Source organism: Balaenoptera musculus, chromosome 2 (genome assembly GCF_009873245.2).
Source record: "Balaenoptera musculus isolate JJ_BM4_2016_0621 chromosome 2, mBalMus1.pri.v3, whole genome shotgun sequence".
Taxonomy (NCBI): Eukaryota; Metazoa; Chordata; class Mammalia; order Artiodactyla; family Balaenopteridae; genus Balaenoptera; species Balaenoptera musculus.
The window spans coordinates 58,384,569-58,401,958 of NC_045786.1; the positions used below are offsets into that span (position 1 = coordinate 58,384,569).

At 34.6% G+C, this 17,390-nt stretch overlaps 1 protein-coding gene across 3 annotated transcripts in view; it reads right to left on the bottom strand.

The window, feature by feature from the left end:
* Nucleotides 1-17,390, bottom strand: part of SCAPER (S-phase cyclin A associated protein in the ER) — a 475,492-nt gene that overhangs the window by 279,160 nt on the left and 178,942 nt on the right. For all 3 annotated transcript variants that reach the window (XM_036843858.1, XM_036843856.1, XM_036843857.1), the window contains exons 17-20: nucleotides 14,213-14,355; nucleotides 7,911-7,992; nucleotides 5,936-6,088; nucleotides 5,038-5,145 (exon numbers count right to left, since the gene is read on the bottom strand). In XM_036843858.1, the coding sequence (XP_036699753.1) occupies nucleotides 5,038-5,145; nucleotides 5,936-6,088; nucleotides 7,911-7,992; nucleotides 14,213-14,355 (486 nt within the window). The remainder of the gene's footprint in view (nucleotides 1-5,037; nucleotides 5,146-5,935; nucleotides 6,089-7,910; nucleotides 7,993-14,212; nucleotides 14,356-17,390) is intronic.

Here is a 17,390-nt window from a genome sequence, read left to right on the forward strand (position 1 = left end):
TTTTGATTCTCAAAAGAAACTGTCTCTCTAGGTGTCCCTGGCACCAAATAGGGTGTGGTCCATTAATATGGCCATGCTGTGTAGTTTAGCTTTCCCCAAATGCCCTTAGTTCTTATGTGGTAGAAGCCAGTAGGAGGCCAGGGGCCAGAATGGAGGTTATGGTAAAGTCTCAGAGACATGAAAACAGAGAGAACTGAGGGGTGGCCTGATCAGGAGGAGGTAAATAAATGGCTGATGCTCCACTGGAACACCGTCCAAGTGGAAAGAATAGATCAAGAGTTCACTAGCCACCCTTCCAGATCGGTGGCCCTGAGTACACTAAGTGAGCAGGTAAACAAGCAACTCACACTGGAAATCAGAAAAGACAGAAGATATGATGTAGTAAGATCCCAACTTTTCCTCCTAACATGGGGTTACGTATGCCATACTCTTACTTCGATACGCAAAGATGCCATCTTAAGGAAATAAGCAAGAGGATGGGGACCAAGGATTGTTATAAAAGAGGCTGGGCACTAACTATGGAAACTAATTAAATTACCGGATCAAACTAAGGTTTAAAACAAACTGGTTGCCTACTTAAAATTTTTTCCTTGAACCAACGAAGAAGGCTAAATCAGCTATAGATAGATAGCTACATATTCTCTGCACATCCCAGGTACAATGTGAGTGAATTTACCACCATAAGAATTCCAAAAGTGAGAAGAAATATACACATTAACAATCAGCTATATGTGTGTGTGAATTATATACACACACAACTATAAAAATTTTCCCATCCTATTAAAGAGAAAATGAAGGCAATGGAAACTACGTCCTATAAGAAAGGGTAAGATGTTTTTACCTCATTTCTCAAACTAACAAAAAATGTACTTATTGAAGTATTGGGGGGAAATGAAGATCCATTCTAAATGAGTTCTAGTTTTTTAATTTGACTTGATTTTCTGTTGAAAGGCAAAGAAGATGTTTTCCTAACATGATTATAAAAAGAGAGTAAATACTTGTGCTTCTACAAACCTAATAACCAAGGTAAAAAGAAAATGAATCTATTAGGAATTACGGAGTTATCTATTATTTCTCAGACTGCCATCAATTCTGGAAGACATCTACTACCTCATTTTTTTTAAAATTATTTATTTATTTTTGGCTGCGTTGGGTCTTCGTTGCTGTGCGCAGGCTTTCTGTAGTTGCGGTGAGTGGGGGCTACTCTCCCTTGTGGTGCGCGGGCTTCTCCTTGCGGTGGCTTCTCTTGTTGAGGAGCATGTGCTCTAGGCACATGGGCTTCAGTAGTTGTGGCACAAGGGCTTCAGTAGTTGTGGCACAAGGGCTTCAATAGTTGTGGCTTGCGAGCTCTAGAGCGCAGGCTCAGTAGTTGTGGCGCACGGGCTTAGTTGCTCTGCGGCATGTGGGATCTTCCCGGACCAGAGCTCGAACCCGTGTCCCCTGTATTGGCAGGTGGATTCTTAACCACTGCGCCATCAGGGAAGCCCTTTACTACTTTTTGCACATCAATGCCAGGCACACTCTAGCCAAAGAGATTGGCTTATATTCCATTAAATACAGTGATATCTTTATATTTTTACTAATTAAAATTTTCATTTTTTCCTTCAATCACCTAATTAGCATAATTTTCCAAGCAGAAATACTAATTCGGGATTTGTAAAATCACACTTGGTTGTAAACATTCAATAAATTATAACTTAAGATTCTTCATAAAAGTTCTTTTCATACTTTCCATGAATTAAATGAAAATAAACTATTATTTTCTCTATATTTAAATAACACGGTTGGCAAACAGGTATAATTTATATGCTTTTAGAGCCAAGGAGTCTCACAAACACAGAAATGGATAAATTAAAAAAATGTTTTTAAACCTTTTTAATTTCATTTTCTATATGGAATTAAATGTACTTTATGCAAGTCCTACAAAAATCACTATCAGCTTCCTCAGAGAGTGTGATAACAGGGTCACAAAAGAAATCAGAGTTTTAATTAAAACTAATACTTTACTATTTCTCTAGTAATGTGCTGAAAAATTAAATTTTGGAATGTATTTAAACTAGCACCAGTTTCTTTTGACCTTTAAAATTCACGTACTTTTATCGTTTGCATTCTAAGATGATGAAAGAGAAAAAAAATCAAACATATAACAGCTCTTTTTGTGAAGTCTCAAGAAACATAAGAAAAATTTCCTGGTCAAATTACAATAAAAACACAAAACATTAAACCTTTCTTGCTGGGCAGCTACCTATTATGTTTAACAGGCTTGAAAGAAAATGTGTCAGAGATCAGGAGTAAGTTATCTGATATGTCAAGTGCATAAGGTCAAAGGTCCAATTTTATTAGGTCAGAGGTGGTATAAATAAAATCTTATATGTCAAAGAAGAAGGGTCACAGATAAAGTGTATATAATATAAAGACATCACAGATGACAAGTAATAACTTTAAGTAGAACAAGTATGTTTACTATAGATACCTTTGCTGATTAAAATGACGTGTGTGTGTAAATATAAAATTGCCTTTCTGTATCACACAACTCATATGCTACATTGCACACTTGTTTTCAGGAAAAAGGGGCTATAACCAAGAATAACTACATGAATTGAGAACTTAAAGAAAATTTAATACTTTTATACTGAAACAGTACACAAAATGAATACATCAATCAAATCTCAAACCACAACAGCCAAACATCAAACTATGCTTTAGTAGCTACAAAAGTTAGATAATATTATACATTTTTCTTCCAAAGTACATGAATTAAATACTCTTTCCTTCTCTACTTCTCTCATTGAGATAAAAACACATAAAATTTAGATTCCAGTTTACATAATAGCAGTGCTCCACAAAAATTTAAAATAATTTTTTGTAAACTGAATAATATATTTCGTTTTTTTATTAAGAGAACTTAGTTACAAACAATTTTTATAAGTGGAAGAATTTCCTTTATAATGGGAATAATTAAATTCTAATTAATGAAGCAATTGAGGATTTTTTTTCATAGTGGAACACACATACACCTGACTCTAGCTCTAAACAGTAAACTTAAGTAGAGAATGGGGATAATAACATGAATGATTCAAGTAAAAAAAAAAAAAATTCCATATTACTCTCTCTTAAAATACCCATACAATTTGATTAAAAGGCAAAAAAATTATTTCAGGTAAACTGAATAGATGATTAATTCCATTTTTTATTTCACCTTTATTAATGGTACCTAAAGCCATTCTGTATAACCTTTCAGTTCAACTCGACTAAATGAGTTCTTATTAAATACCATACTATGTGTCAAGCATTATGTCAAACAATGGATATTACAGAAATTAAACATGTAAAGACTTCCAATTTCAGCCACAGTGACTGGCTTAAACTGGACTAATCTTCCAACTCCAAAAGTTGCACAAAACATACAAAACATCTATTTAAAGGCATTAAAGAACAGCCAACACAGCCAGAACTTGAGAGACCATGATCCCTAAAAGGAGGGAAGCACATGAGGCGAGCTCCACATTCACTCTGGATTTTTCCCCAAGGGCTTATGCCAATTTTTGGCATGAGAGAACAGTGCAAGGTGAAAGTGGCAGTCTTACCAAGCTGAGGAGACAGAATTTGGTTTAGAGCTGTCAAAATAGTTGGAACTTGAGGGGCAAAAATCCTTAAAAGGAGGAAATCATAAAGAAGTGAGCCAAATTAACCATGTGCAATTTCCCCTCAAACACTGTTCATATCCAGAAACTTAGGAGAAAACAGCAGCTTTGTTCCTCCTACTTAGGTAAGATTTATTAAGAACCATCCACAGAATTACCCCTGCTTCCTGACAGCATCCATTCCAGAGCAAAGTCCCACGCCCTTGAACACTCCCCCCCACCTCCAGGTCACCTAGCAAAGACCCAAATCCTATAATAAGTCCTTTCTAACACGTTATTGAGAAACTATAACTTCCCATAGTGTGCATTTTCCCTTCTTTTAACAAGTCAATGAACCTAATTTTATTCAATTGTAGATGTGTTCCTGATGGTCTTTGCCTGGAGAGCACTGACAAAAACCTAAGAAAAAGAATGAACTATAGCTTCATATAAACATTAGGGATCAATCTCACAGACTTAAGGATGAGTGAAAGAAGCCAGGTACAAAAAGTACATACTGTATGATATCATTTATATGAAGTTCAAGAACAGGCAAGACTAACTGATTGTGCTAGTAGTCAAGAGACCAGTTACCTTTTGGGAGCACGACTGAGATGGGGCATGAGGGAGCCTTCTGGGGTTCAAGAAATGATTTATGTGCTGATATGAGTGGAACAAATATAAAAATTCATCAAGCTATATACTTTAAATTTGTGTATTCTACTAATATATGCTCTACTTCAAAAAAAAAAGAAAAAAGAGTTAAACACACATGTGCACCTACACACAAGTACTGCCCTCAAAGAACCACAATAACCTTTCCTAGACATCTTAAAAGATGCTTGACAAACATGAATTTCTCATCTTTGGGTATGTTTAGAAATTTTCTATTAAAAATAGAACCAACAAATTCAGAGATTAGTAATGTCATACATATCTCAATAACAGTCGAATGAAAAACATTTATAAAACTTCTTATACAAATCTAAATTCCATGTAAATAGCAAGTATAGGTAGATAAATAATGCATTTCCCAAAATTTCTAAGTATTGTACTGATACAAAATTATCAATTTATATGAATTTTATATTGTTAACTGTTTTCCAAGAAACATAGAACATCATTAAATAAAATTATTAAAAATTTTAAATTATTAATATTTTTAAATTATTAAAATATCAAAATACCATAAACCTTTTTTTGCACTGAAATTATATAAACAGTATTAAATTCTTATTTCTATGTTTCTTTTAATATATATACTAAAATAAGGACATTTGTATACTATATTGTAGTAGTTATTAAATATTAAATATAGTTTTAAATAATCACAGAAATACATATGAACATGGATTTCTTCATAATAGAAAAGAACATAGAAGGTATTCAATAAATGAACAAAATTAAAGCTTACCACTTCCTCATCTGAAAGTTCACGCCCTTGGATGCTGCTATTTTCTCTCACAGCTTGTTGGTGTTTTTTTCCTTTAATGTGGCTAAAAAGATACACCTCTGAAGAGATCTAAAAGCATAAAATCAAAGCAATGTAATGAGCATATAATTATATCTTACTTTAAATATTACACATTCTATCCAGTATACTATATGCAAGTTGCGATCACTCTAGCATTTACATATTAGTCTTAAAAATATTTTCTTTAGAATACAATTCTGAGAATCCTCTAGAACAGGGGTGCCCAACCCCGGGTTCGCGGACCGTTACTGGACCTCTTAGGAACTGGGCCGCAGAGCAGGAGGTGAGCGGCAGGCAGGTGAGCGGCCAGTGAGTGAGCGGCTTCATCTGCCGCTCCCTGTCGCTTCCGTTACCACCTGAACCATCCCCCCCACCCCCGTCCGTGGAAAAACTGTCTTCCAAGAAATCTGGTCCCTGGTGCCAAAAAGGTTGGGGACCTCTGCTCTAGAAGACACATGGTCAAAAAGGCATGTCATCAAAGCCAACCTTAACAGAGTATCATTTCTTCTAAGTATCAAGGTTCAAGTTTCAGCACTGAAAATGTTCCTTTTCTTTTGTGGTCATAATACCCAAAATTATTGACTTGGGCTATCATAAAGCAGGTATACATCCATTTTAGCAGCAACTGCATGCTGTGGTTCTTTGCACTGCTACTCCTAACTGCTGATACTATTTTTGTACTACTTACTTTGCATAAACATCATGAAAGAAATCCACGGTAGTCAGCAGATGCCTTAGTATGACTTTTAAAAGATTGGGAGAATATATTTCCATAGTTCAATAAACTTTAGTAAATAAATTATAACGTATCATAACGATACTAATACTGACAACCTACCGGGACATTGCAGAGAGAACACTGCTTCTTTCTTTCATAAGGGGTCAATTTGGGGGCATAATCAGTATTTGCATGTCGTCCACTGCTTAACTCAGCAGCTTTTTCTTTTCTTTGTTCAATCTGTTCCATGTGCCTTCTAATGCTTTCATCATGCTGTAAATGAAGTCGAAGTGTGAGAATACAGAAATTTATTCAAGTTATACTGAGAACTTGAAAAAGTAATATTTCCATTAAACTTTCTAAAATAACAAAATGTCTTAATTCAGTATTAACTTGGACACTGAGGACAAGAATCTACATAAAGCCCTTTAATATCTCCTACATGCACAGTAACATTTCCTAAAGTGTACTTCATGGAATTATACTGTGGGTTATTAATAAGTATTGATATTTTGTGGAAGAGGTTCTATGGTCAAATAAGTTTGGAAAATAGTAAGTTAAAGCTACTTACTTACTCCAGCTTGTCACTGTGCATTATGACTCAATAAACCTAGCTTACACTAAGCAACATTTTACACACTTATTTGACCACAACATACTTTTGAGAAGCACTTCCTGGAACACACTATGGGAAATGTTGCCCCACAGGTAAAGACCAAGCTCATCCTAACAGCAGACAAGGCCCATCATGACACAGACCTTTACCCACATCGACTCCAGTGACTTCCCAGAAAACAAAAAATAAACCAACTAAAAAACACTATTTCAGACTTCTGACTTTGTGCTCATACCATTTCATATGGCTGGATGCCATCCCACCCATCTACCTATTCAACTCGTCTTTCTTTCAAGATTCAGCTCACAAATTATCCTCTAAAATTATTTCCCTGACTTCTGAAATCCTTCATGTTAGCTTAGTATCCTCCTCTGTACTTTCATAGCACTCAATAGCACTCTATCCATATGGAAATTATCTGCTTAGCATCTGAATCTCACACTAGATTATGAGTTTCTTGAAACTGAGAACCATGTCTTACTCATCTCTGTATCCCCATGCCTAGCACAAGACTCAATAAATATTTGCTGCATTAAATTTAAATAAATGATAAAGTTCTAGAACTATACAAATAGTAAAATAGGGTCCTCTACTCCCTGGAATTTACTACCCCTGTGAAAACCCAACATGTAAATAATTGTGACACAATGTAAAATATTCATACTGCTAGAAACTACTAATGGTAAAGATTTTCTAGAAAATATAAGCTTATCATAATCTCCCAAGCAACAACTGTGCAATTCAAAAACATTGAAATAATCTTTTAGTTTATTTCTAAATAATTAAAAGTCTATGAATGTAAGAAAGCTAGTAGTAATGTCTTCAAGTCATTAACAAATTAATTAGTAAAATCAAGCAATGCTAAAATTCCTTTACATTTTTTCTGTCAATTGCTTTATCTTATTAAAATAATTTCAGTTTTCAGATAGTTGAGTTGGAATTGATCATACCCAAAACCACATAAGTCTTATTCTCCAAATACTGATATTAGGAATACAAATTAATTCAGTTTTTTTAAAGAAATACGACCGATTCTTTTCTTTTTTTAGTAAATTTATTTATTTTATTGATTTATTTTTGGCTGCATTGGGTCTTTGTTGTTGCACGTGGGCTTTCTCTAGTTGTGGCGAGCGGGGTCTACTCTTTGTTGCGGTGCGTGTGCTTCTCATTGTGGTGGCTTCTCTTGTTGTGGAGCACAGGCTCCAGGTGCACAGGTTTCAGTAGTTGTGGCTCCCGGGCTCTAAAGAGCAGGCTTAGTAGTTGTGGCGCACGGGCTAAGTTGCTCCGCGGCATGTGGGATCTTCCTGCACCAGGGCTTGAACCCATGTCCCCTGCATTGGCAGGCAGATTCTTAACTACTGTGCCACCAGGGAAGCCCTAATTCAGTTTTTATACAATTAATTAAATCGATAAAACTTTAATCTCATGCTACATTAAAACAGCTCTAAAATTTCAAATTAAAATATATAATATTCCTACCTTGAGCTGAATTTTTTTCTGTAGCTCTTCCATAGCTTCTTGTTGAGCAGCTGTGAGTGCTGCCAATCGTTCTTCCCTGTCTCTATAAGAAGATATTTAAAAATTATAAACTCAACTGCTTGGAGTAACAAATTTCATGAGGTTAAAAAAATACAATTAGGACACATAGGCTTATATATTCTAGACAGTTTTTTAAATTATTTTTTTCTGAATGCCTATTAAGTCTCAGATACATTATTGCTCATTAAACACTTGGGAAGCAACAGACATTATTATTTATAAAAATAGGTTTCTGGACCCAAGAATGGGTTTAAATACTAGCTCTGGGGCTGTCATTTAAATATGGCATATTGAAAATATATATTTAACTCTTTTCCCTTCCAAAAACCTATAAAACAATATGAAAGGAATAGAAAAGGCAAAAATTCACAAAGACAAAGAGAATAGGAGAGGAACCAATCACAAACAAATTATGAGACATACAAAGAAGTATGACCATGTTTAGGAAAAATGCAGTCAAATGAAACTCTCTGAATGAGGCCATATGCTGGATTTATTTTGTATTATAAATACGTTATAAGAATTAAAAGAAAGTATGCCAACCTAAGGAAAAATATCGTGACAATGATTCAACAGATAGAGAATCTCAACAGAGAAAGAGAAATAGTTTTTTAAAAACTTTCCAACGAAAGGAACTAGGAGTCCTTAAACAAATGGCTTTCTAGGGATGGAGCAGGGAAAATATAAGATGAATTTGAAGCATCTTGCAGTGCCAGGAGGTAAGGAAGTACTCAAAAAAACAAAATGATGAAGTATGTCAAAGGCAAGCAGGGGTCAAATGAAAAAGTTCCCAATGTCCAAAGGTGACAATTTGAGCAACAAAATAAATACCATAATACTGGTTTGTAACCCATAGTATAATACAAATATAAATGAGTCCCCGTTGACATAACAGAGGAATTTAATAAATAAATGGGAGAACAAATATCCTGTACAGAAGAACTGCAAATAATTAATGTATGAATTCTTGTCTCAAGGAGGTAGAGAATAACTCCCCATCTCTTCAGCATAGGCTTGCTGGCTTGCTTCCAAGGAGGACAGCATAGGGAAATTTTTAAACTATACAGTGGAGAAATCTGACAAATACTACCTTAGCCAGGTGATCAAGGTTAACAAAATCAGTGATAAGTCAAGGTGATAGTATGAACCTTAGACATTTTAAAAATGGTAATTCACATTCACCCCTGTGGTCTTCCTCCCAAAACCCATAACCTCAGTCTAACCATGAGAAAAACATCAGACAAATCTTAAGTGAGGAGAAGTCTACAAAATACCTGACCACTACTCAGAACTGTCAAGGTCATCAAAACCATGGAAAGTCTGAGAAACTGTTACAACTCAGAAGAACCTGAAGAGAAATGACAATTAAATATCTGAAGAAATAGTGGCCACTTTCCAAATTTTATGAAAAGCATTAATGTACATAGTAGGATAATCATGAAGAGAACCAACCTACTGGTGAAAAACAAAGTCAAAAAGAAAATTTTGAAAACAGGAAAAAAAAAACCCAACAACTCACCATATACAGAGGAAAAACAGTATGATTAATGGCTGACTTTTCATCAGAAACAACAAAAGTAAGAAGATTCAAAGTACTGAAAGAAAAACCAAGAATTCTATATCCATCAAAACTACCATTCAAAAGGAAGGCAAAATAAAAATATTCCCAGATGAGCAAATACCAAGATAATTCAATGAAAGCAAACCTGCCTTACAAGAAATACTGAAGGAAGTCCATCTAGCTAAAAAGAAATAATGCCAAAGGGTAACTTAAATCCACAGAAAGAAATGAAATACACCAGAAATGATAAATATGTGGATAAATATAAAGGAATCTACAAATACATTTTCCCTATTATTCTAATTCCTTTGAAAAATGTGGGACTGCATTAAAAAAACTGTAACACTGTATTGTTGAGTTTATGACATATATAGATGTAATATATATGACAATAACAATACAAGAAAAAAAAGACATAGTGCTATATTGGAACAAAGTTCTTCTATTTTACCAAAATTAAGTTAATTTTAACCTGAAGTAGTTTGTGATAAGTCAAGATGAATACTGTAATAAAGAAAGCAAACACTAAGCAAATAACTAAAATAATACAGTTTTTAAAATCAAGAGAAAAATTTAAATGATGTCCTAAAAAGTACTGGTTGAGGGACTCCCCTGGTGTCACAGTGGTTAAGAATCCGCCTGCCAATGCAGGAGACACACGTTTGAGCCCTAGGCCAGGAAGATCCCACATGCTGCAGAGCAACTAAGCCTGTGCGCCACAACTACCAAAGGCTGGGCGCCTAGAGCCCGGGCTCCACAACAAGAGAAGCCACTGCAATGAGAAGGCCATGCACCGCAACAAAGAGTAGCCTCCGCTGGCGGCAACTAGAGAAAGCCCGCGCACAGCAACGAAGACCCAACACAGCCAAAAAATAAATAAATAAATAAATTTAAAAATGTACTGGTTTAACAAAAAAGAAGACAGTAAAGGAGAAAAAAAACTTGAGACATACAGAGAACAAATATCAAAATGGCAGACATTACATTCAGTCATATCAATAAATTACATTAAATGAGAATGGACTAAACAATCAAAAGGCAGAAAATTGAAGGCCAGATATAAAAAGGAACCTCAACTATATATAAGTGACATACTTTAGATACAAAGACACAAAAAACTGTTTCCCTTTAGACAGAAAAAGACATATCATGTAAACAATAAACACGGCAATATTTAAAACAGAAAAAAAATTGACTTTAAGACAAGAAATATTTTTTAAAAACCCAACGAGGGATATTTCATAATGATAAAAGGGTCAATACTTCAAGGAGTATAAATTAAATGCCCTTAACACTAAGGCACCAAAATACATGAAGCAAAAAATTGTCAAAACTGAAAAGAGAAATAGACAATTCAACAATTATTTTTGGAGATTTCAATAACTCTATCTCAAGAATTAATACAACTAGACAGAAAATCAGTAAGTATACAGAAGACTAAACACTATCAACTAACTTTACTTAACTGACATTTAGAGAACACTCCATCCAAAACCGCAGAATACACGTATTTTCCAAGAGCACACAGAACATTCTCTAGGATAGTCTACATTCAAGACCATAAAGTAATAAGTTCAATAAATTTAAAAGGACTGAAATCATACAGAAAACATTCTTCAACCACAAAATATTTAATTAGAAAACAGAAAAACTGGAGACATTCCAAATATTTGGAAACTAAATAACATGCTTCTGAATAACTCAGGAATCAGAAAATCGTAAGAAATATTAGAAAATATCTTGAATGAAAATAAAAATACAATGTATCAAAACTGATGAGATGAAATTAAAGAAGTGCTAAGAAGAAAACTGATAACTTCAAATGCTTATATTAGAAATGCAGAAACACCTAAAATTAATCAACTAAGTTTTGACTTTATAAAAGTAGGAAAAGCAAAGCTAATCAAATCCAAAATAAGCAGAAGGAAAGAAATGATAAATATCAAAGTGGAAATCAATGTAACAGAAAACAGAAACATAATGTAGAAATTCAAAGAAACCATAAGCTGGTTCTTTGGAAAAATCAACAAAATGTACAAACCTTTAGCTAGACTACCAAGAGACAGAGAGACAGAGAGACAGAGACAGAGAGGAAAGACATAAATTAGCAAATAAGGAATGAAAGAGGAACATCACTATAGATCATGTTAAAATTAAAATCCTTACAAGGAGCTATTAACAACTTTATAAAAATACACAACTTAGATGAAAAGGACAAATTCCTAGAAAAACACAAATTACCAAAGCTGACTCAATAAGAAACAGAAAAATCTCAATAGATTGATAACATGTTAAGAAAAATTTATTTGGTAATTTAAAATCTTCCCCAAAAGATAACCCCAAGCCCAGATGGCTTCACTAGTATACTGAACATTTAGCAAGAAAAAATAACAATCCTACACAAAGAGTTTCTGTAAATAGTGGAGGAAAAAACACTTCCCATCACATTCTCTGAGGCTAGGATTGCCATGACATGAAAGCCAGACAAAGACATCACAAGAAAATTACACACCAATATCCCTTATGAATATAACCTTAACAAGAATTCAACAACACATAAAAATGATTTTACACTATGACCAAGTGGGAAATAACCCAGGAATGTAAGGTTGGTTTAATATCCCAAAATTAATTAATGTAATAAAACATATTAATAAAAAATAAAAGCCACATGATCATCTCAATGAATGCCCCCAAAGAAGCATTTATTTAACCAAATTCAAAGTACATGCATGCTAAAAACTCTCAATAAACTAGAAATAGAAGAGAACTTCTTCAACCTGATAATGAGGATTTATGAGAAACCTACACCTACATCATACATAATAGCGAAAGACTGAATGTTTCCCCCCTCAGATCAAGAACAAAATAAGGATATACAATGTCACAACTTCTATTAACATTATATTGTAGGATCTAGTCAGTGCAATAAGGCAAGAAAAAGAAATTAAAGACACCTGTATTAGAAAGCAAGAAGTAAAACAATCTCAATTTGCAGAGGACATGAGCTTTTATGTAAAATATCCTAAGGAACAACAACAGCAAAAAAGAAAACACTAATAGGAAAATACTCATCGGAAAGTTGCACAAGATCATAAAAAAATTATAAAATAAAATATATAAAAAATTGATTGTATTTCTATATACTAGCAAAAATACTAACAAAAATGAAATAAAATAACTCCATTCACTATGGCTTCAAAAAGAATACTTAGGAATAAATTTAAGAAAAGAAATGCAAGACCTATTTTCTAAAAACTACAAAATACTGTTGAGAGAAATTAAAGCAGATAGAGACATACCATATTCATGGATCATATACAATATTGTAAAGATGGCAATTCTTCCCACAATGATTTATAGATTCAAGGCAATTACTATAAAAATGCTTGCAAGCTTTCTTTTTTTAGAAACTGGCAAGCCTACCCTAAAAAATTATTTGGAAAGCAATTCTGAAAGAGAACAACAACATTAGAGAACCTACATTAATTGATTTCAAAACTTGCTATAAAGCTACAGTAGTTAAAACAGTTTGGTGCTGGAATAAGAATAGACATGTAGATATCAAAAGAACAGGACAGAGTCCAGAAATAAACCCTTACATCTATGATTAATTGACCGTGAACAGGCAGCAAGGATAGTCTCTTAAAAGCTAGCCTCTTCTACAAATGGTGCTGTGATAAATGGATATTTATATGCAAATAAATAATTTTATATTTTTGATTCATACCATACATAAAAGGTATCTTAAAAGGAATTAGAACCTAAATGTGTGTCAAACTGAAAAACTATAACATTTTGAAGAATATCTTATGACACAGGGTATAAAAGGATTTCACAAACAAGATCAAAAAGTACAAATAAATTTGGCCAATTAAATGCTTTTTCCTGGGTCTTTGAATCTTAAACAAGTGATTTTAAAATGTAGGGATGGCTGAGTGCCATTTAACATAATCAGGGCGGCAACAAGTTGACTAGACTGTTTCCATCAAAAGACCACCGCTGTAGCTCCTGGGACCTAGTCTCTGACACTTGACCATGTCCCAGCCTGGTCATCTAACCACCTATCACTTTCGCTCCCAATATTTTACTTAAAATTTGCTTTGCTTAAGTTAGCCAGAATCAAATTCTATTTCTTACAACTGAAAATATCTTGAAAGATCAAGTTTCCCATCCAACAGAAATGTTCAAAAGGTTTCCAGGGCTTCCCTGGTGGCGCAGTGGTTGAGAGTCTGCCTGCCAATGCGGAGGACACGGGTTCGAGCCCTGGTCTGGGAGGATCCCACATGCCGCGGAGCAGCTAGGCCTGTGAGCCACAACTACTGAGCCTGCGTGTCTGGAGCCTGAGCTCCGCAACAAGAGAGGCTGCGATAGTGAGAGGCCCGCGCACCGCGATGAAGAGTGGCCCCCGTTTGCCGCAACTAGAGAAAGCCCTCGCACAGAAACGAAGACCCAACACAGCCAAAAATAAATAAATAAAAATTAAAAAAAAAAAAAAAAAAGGTTTCCATTTTGAGTAGGATGTCTTAATTCCTGGAAATCAAAATTCAGTATAACATTTCTGTATACGTAACACTTTCTAAAAATTCTACATGACAGCAAATAGCTTTAAGACTTGATTTGAATATGCACTAACTGCAAATGTTCATCAGGATCAAAATCAAGACAGCAAATGAAGTACCTAGCTCTTTCCCGGGCAGCATCTTCACGGGCCTTTTCCTTTTCTTGCCTCTGTTGCTCAATTCGGGCTTCTTGTTCTTTCCTCTTCATTAACAATTCTTCTACACGGGCCTGCCGTTCTGCTTCTAGAGCTCTCTTACGTTCCTAACGTCAGAAATATTTTAAAAGATGTTAGAATTATGTGTAAGATGAAAATGATTAAAGGTGACATAGCTTTGACATATACTTATATATTCAAGCCAAATAGATCCCTGGCTTGTCATTAGGTACGCTTCTCAGAATTTAAATAAAATCAAATACCAATACTATCTGGTTTTCATATGTCATTTACCAGTGCTACAAATAATTAGAAGAATAAATGCTGGGCTTCCCTGGTGGCGCAGTGGTTAAGAATCCTCCTGCCAATGCAGGGGACATGGGTTCAAGCCCTGGTCCGGGAAGATCCCACATGCTGCAGAGCAACTAAGCCCGTGCACCACAACTACTGAGCCTGCGCTCTAGAGCCCGTGAGCCACAACTACTGAGCCAGCGTGCTGCAACTATTGACGCCCACACACCTAGAGCCCATGGTCCGCAACAAGAGAAGCCACCGTAATGAGAAGCCTGCGCACCACAACGAAGAGTAGCCCCTACTCGCCACAACTAGAGAAAGCCCGCACGCAGCAACGAAGACCCAACACAGCCAAAAATAAATAAAATAAAATAAATTTATAAAAAAAAGAATAAATGTTATTTTAAGCAGATACTATCTTATTAGAACCTGATACATATTTTATGGTTAATCACTTCTAAAGCCTTGTGTTTGGAAATGGTTATAGAAATGACAGAACATGATGAAGAAAGCATAATTAACAGATTTTATTTCTGAACTAAACTTTCATATAGGAATTAAGTGAAGAAAAGCTTGTGGCAGGGAGAAAGAGGCATTATAATATAGCATAGTGGGTAAGAGAGTGAACACTGTATTAGATTCCCTGATTTTGTTTACTGATTACATTATTTACCAGCTGGGTGACCTTGGTCTAGTTATATTATATATGTGACTTAGTTTTCTGGAAGACAAATAACAGTAGTGCTTATTTCTTAGGATATTGTGAAGAACACATGAGACAATACATGAAAAGCACTTACATAGGGGTTGGCATATACTAAATTCTCAATAATTATCATCATCATCATTAATGCAGAAGATACTTCATTAAAATACTGTGATATACTTCCTGTGCATTTTTGCCTACTAGGAGTACTTAGCTAATTTTCACCATATTACTAGATGTATTGATATATTTCTTTCAATTCATCCCCATCCCCCAGGGAGCTCACACAACATCTCCCTGGTCCCTACTCTTTATGATAAATGGAACACACTACACTGATCTAGGCTCTAGTAACCACTACTTACATAGCCTCGGGCAAGTCGTTTTACCTTAAAGAGACCCAGTTTGCTGTGAGATCTAAATTATTAACATAGGTAAGTACTTAGCAAAGTGTTTAGTACATAGTAAAGTGTTCGGCAAATGACAGCAGAAAAGAAATGCTAAAGCAGTTTCTGTTTAGAGAACACTGGGGAGAGACGCTAATATTTCTAATCGTTAACTAAGTTACTAAGAAGCTCACAATGGTAACTTAATATCTACAACAAGCTGTATCTACCCAGGGGAAGAAAACCTTTTTAAAGTAGTAACACAAAAGTGTCCCTATTTCTTTTCTTTCTTTTCTTTTTTGGTGGGGGACCTGAGAACTAGAGGGAATGCACTGAATTCAGGAGAGCATATCTGACAGATCATAGACTGTTGGAGGCGGGCAATTATATTTTAAATATAGTCTTTACTTTCTAACATACTATTCACGAACTGGTTATAGCTATTTCTCATTACTAAACATAATATGTAGAAACTTTTTTAGTTATATACTCTCTGAAAAACTCAAGAGTAAAAACAATCAAACCTGGTACAGAAAATTTTCTCCAATAAAAAACATGAACAGGGACTTCCCTGGTGGTCCACTGGCTAAGACTCCACACTCCCAATTCATGGGGCCCGGGGTTCAATCCCTGGCCGGGGAACTATTCCCTCATGCATGACTCAACTAAGAGTTTACATGCTGCAACTATGAGTCCACATGCCACAGCTAAGAACTCCACGTGCAGAAACTAAAGATCCCACATGCCGCAACGAAGATCCCATGTGCCACAACTAAGACCTAGTGCAGCCTAAATAAATAAATAAATAAATATTTAAAAACAAAAAACACGAACAAAAGAGTTTTCCCTTAAACTCAAATTTATTTTTTAAAAATCTGCATTATGTCTGAAAACACAACTTTCACACTAAAATGCAAAAGGTTAAAGCATTAAATATAAAGAATTAAACCAGAACTTTTCATTTCGTATTTTATAAAACCAAAATCTTGAGGGATATACTTTTAAAAATTATAAGTTGGTCTTATAAATGAAATTTATTAATATTATATACAAACAATTACTTTATGTGTATGTGCAATGCAGCTAAGTTGTATGCATAAATATGATGTCAACTTGCTGATTGTTTTTATGGATATAAGAAATACTCCAACATTGTACTAGTAGAAATAACTGGACTTCAAAAAATATCCAGTCTTCTAATTTCTGTTTTTAATAAGTGGAAGAGAAAATTGGTAACTGTATATCTAATGAGTAAAATTAGTAAATTCACCAAGTATTTTCCTTTCTAAAATTTAAGTTTCCTAAAAGATAGGAAACTTTGTACCCCACAAAAGCATCTTGTACAGGGCAGGAGTTCGATAAATATCTATTACATGAATGAAGCGTAACTTTATAAAATAATATTCATTATAAATCTATATGCTCACAAATAAAAAGCATAAACCTACAGCAAATGAACTGGAAAGATATCTAACTCTCAACCCTTCTGAAACCTCTCAGACTCCCATGTACTTTGTTTCACAGTCAAGGATGTGTTTATGGCAGCCTGAGAAAGGATTATGCAACCCCGCCCTTTATGCCTACAAATCAGAAGATTAGGGCAAGAGGACAAGGCAGAATATCTAAGGAAACTGGGCTTAAAACTAATCCATCAATAATTTATATAGCAAAAAAGGGAAATTGAGAATATATGATGGCAGCATTAACTTAGTATTTCACTTACAAAAAACAAGAAACACAATTGCCTTTAACAATT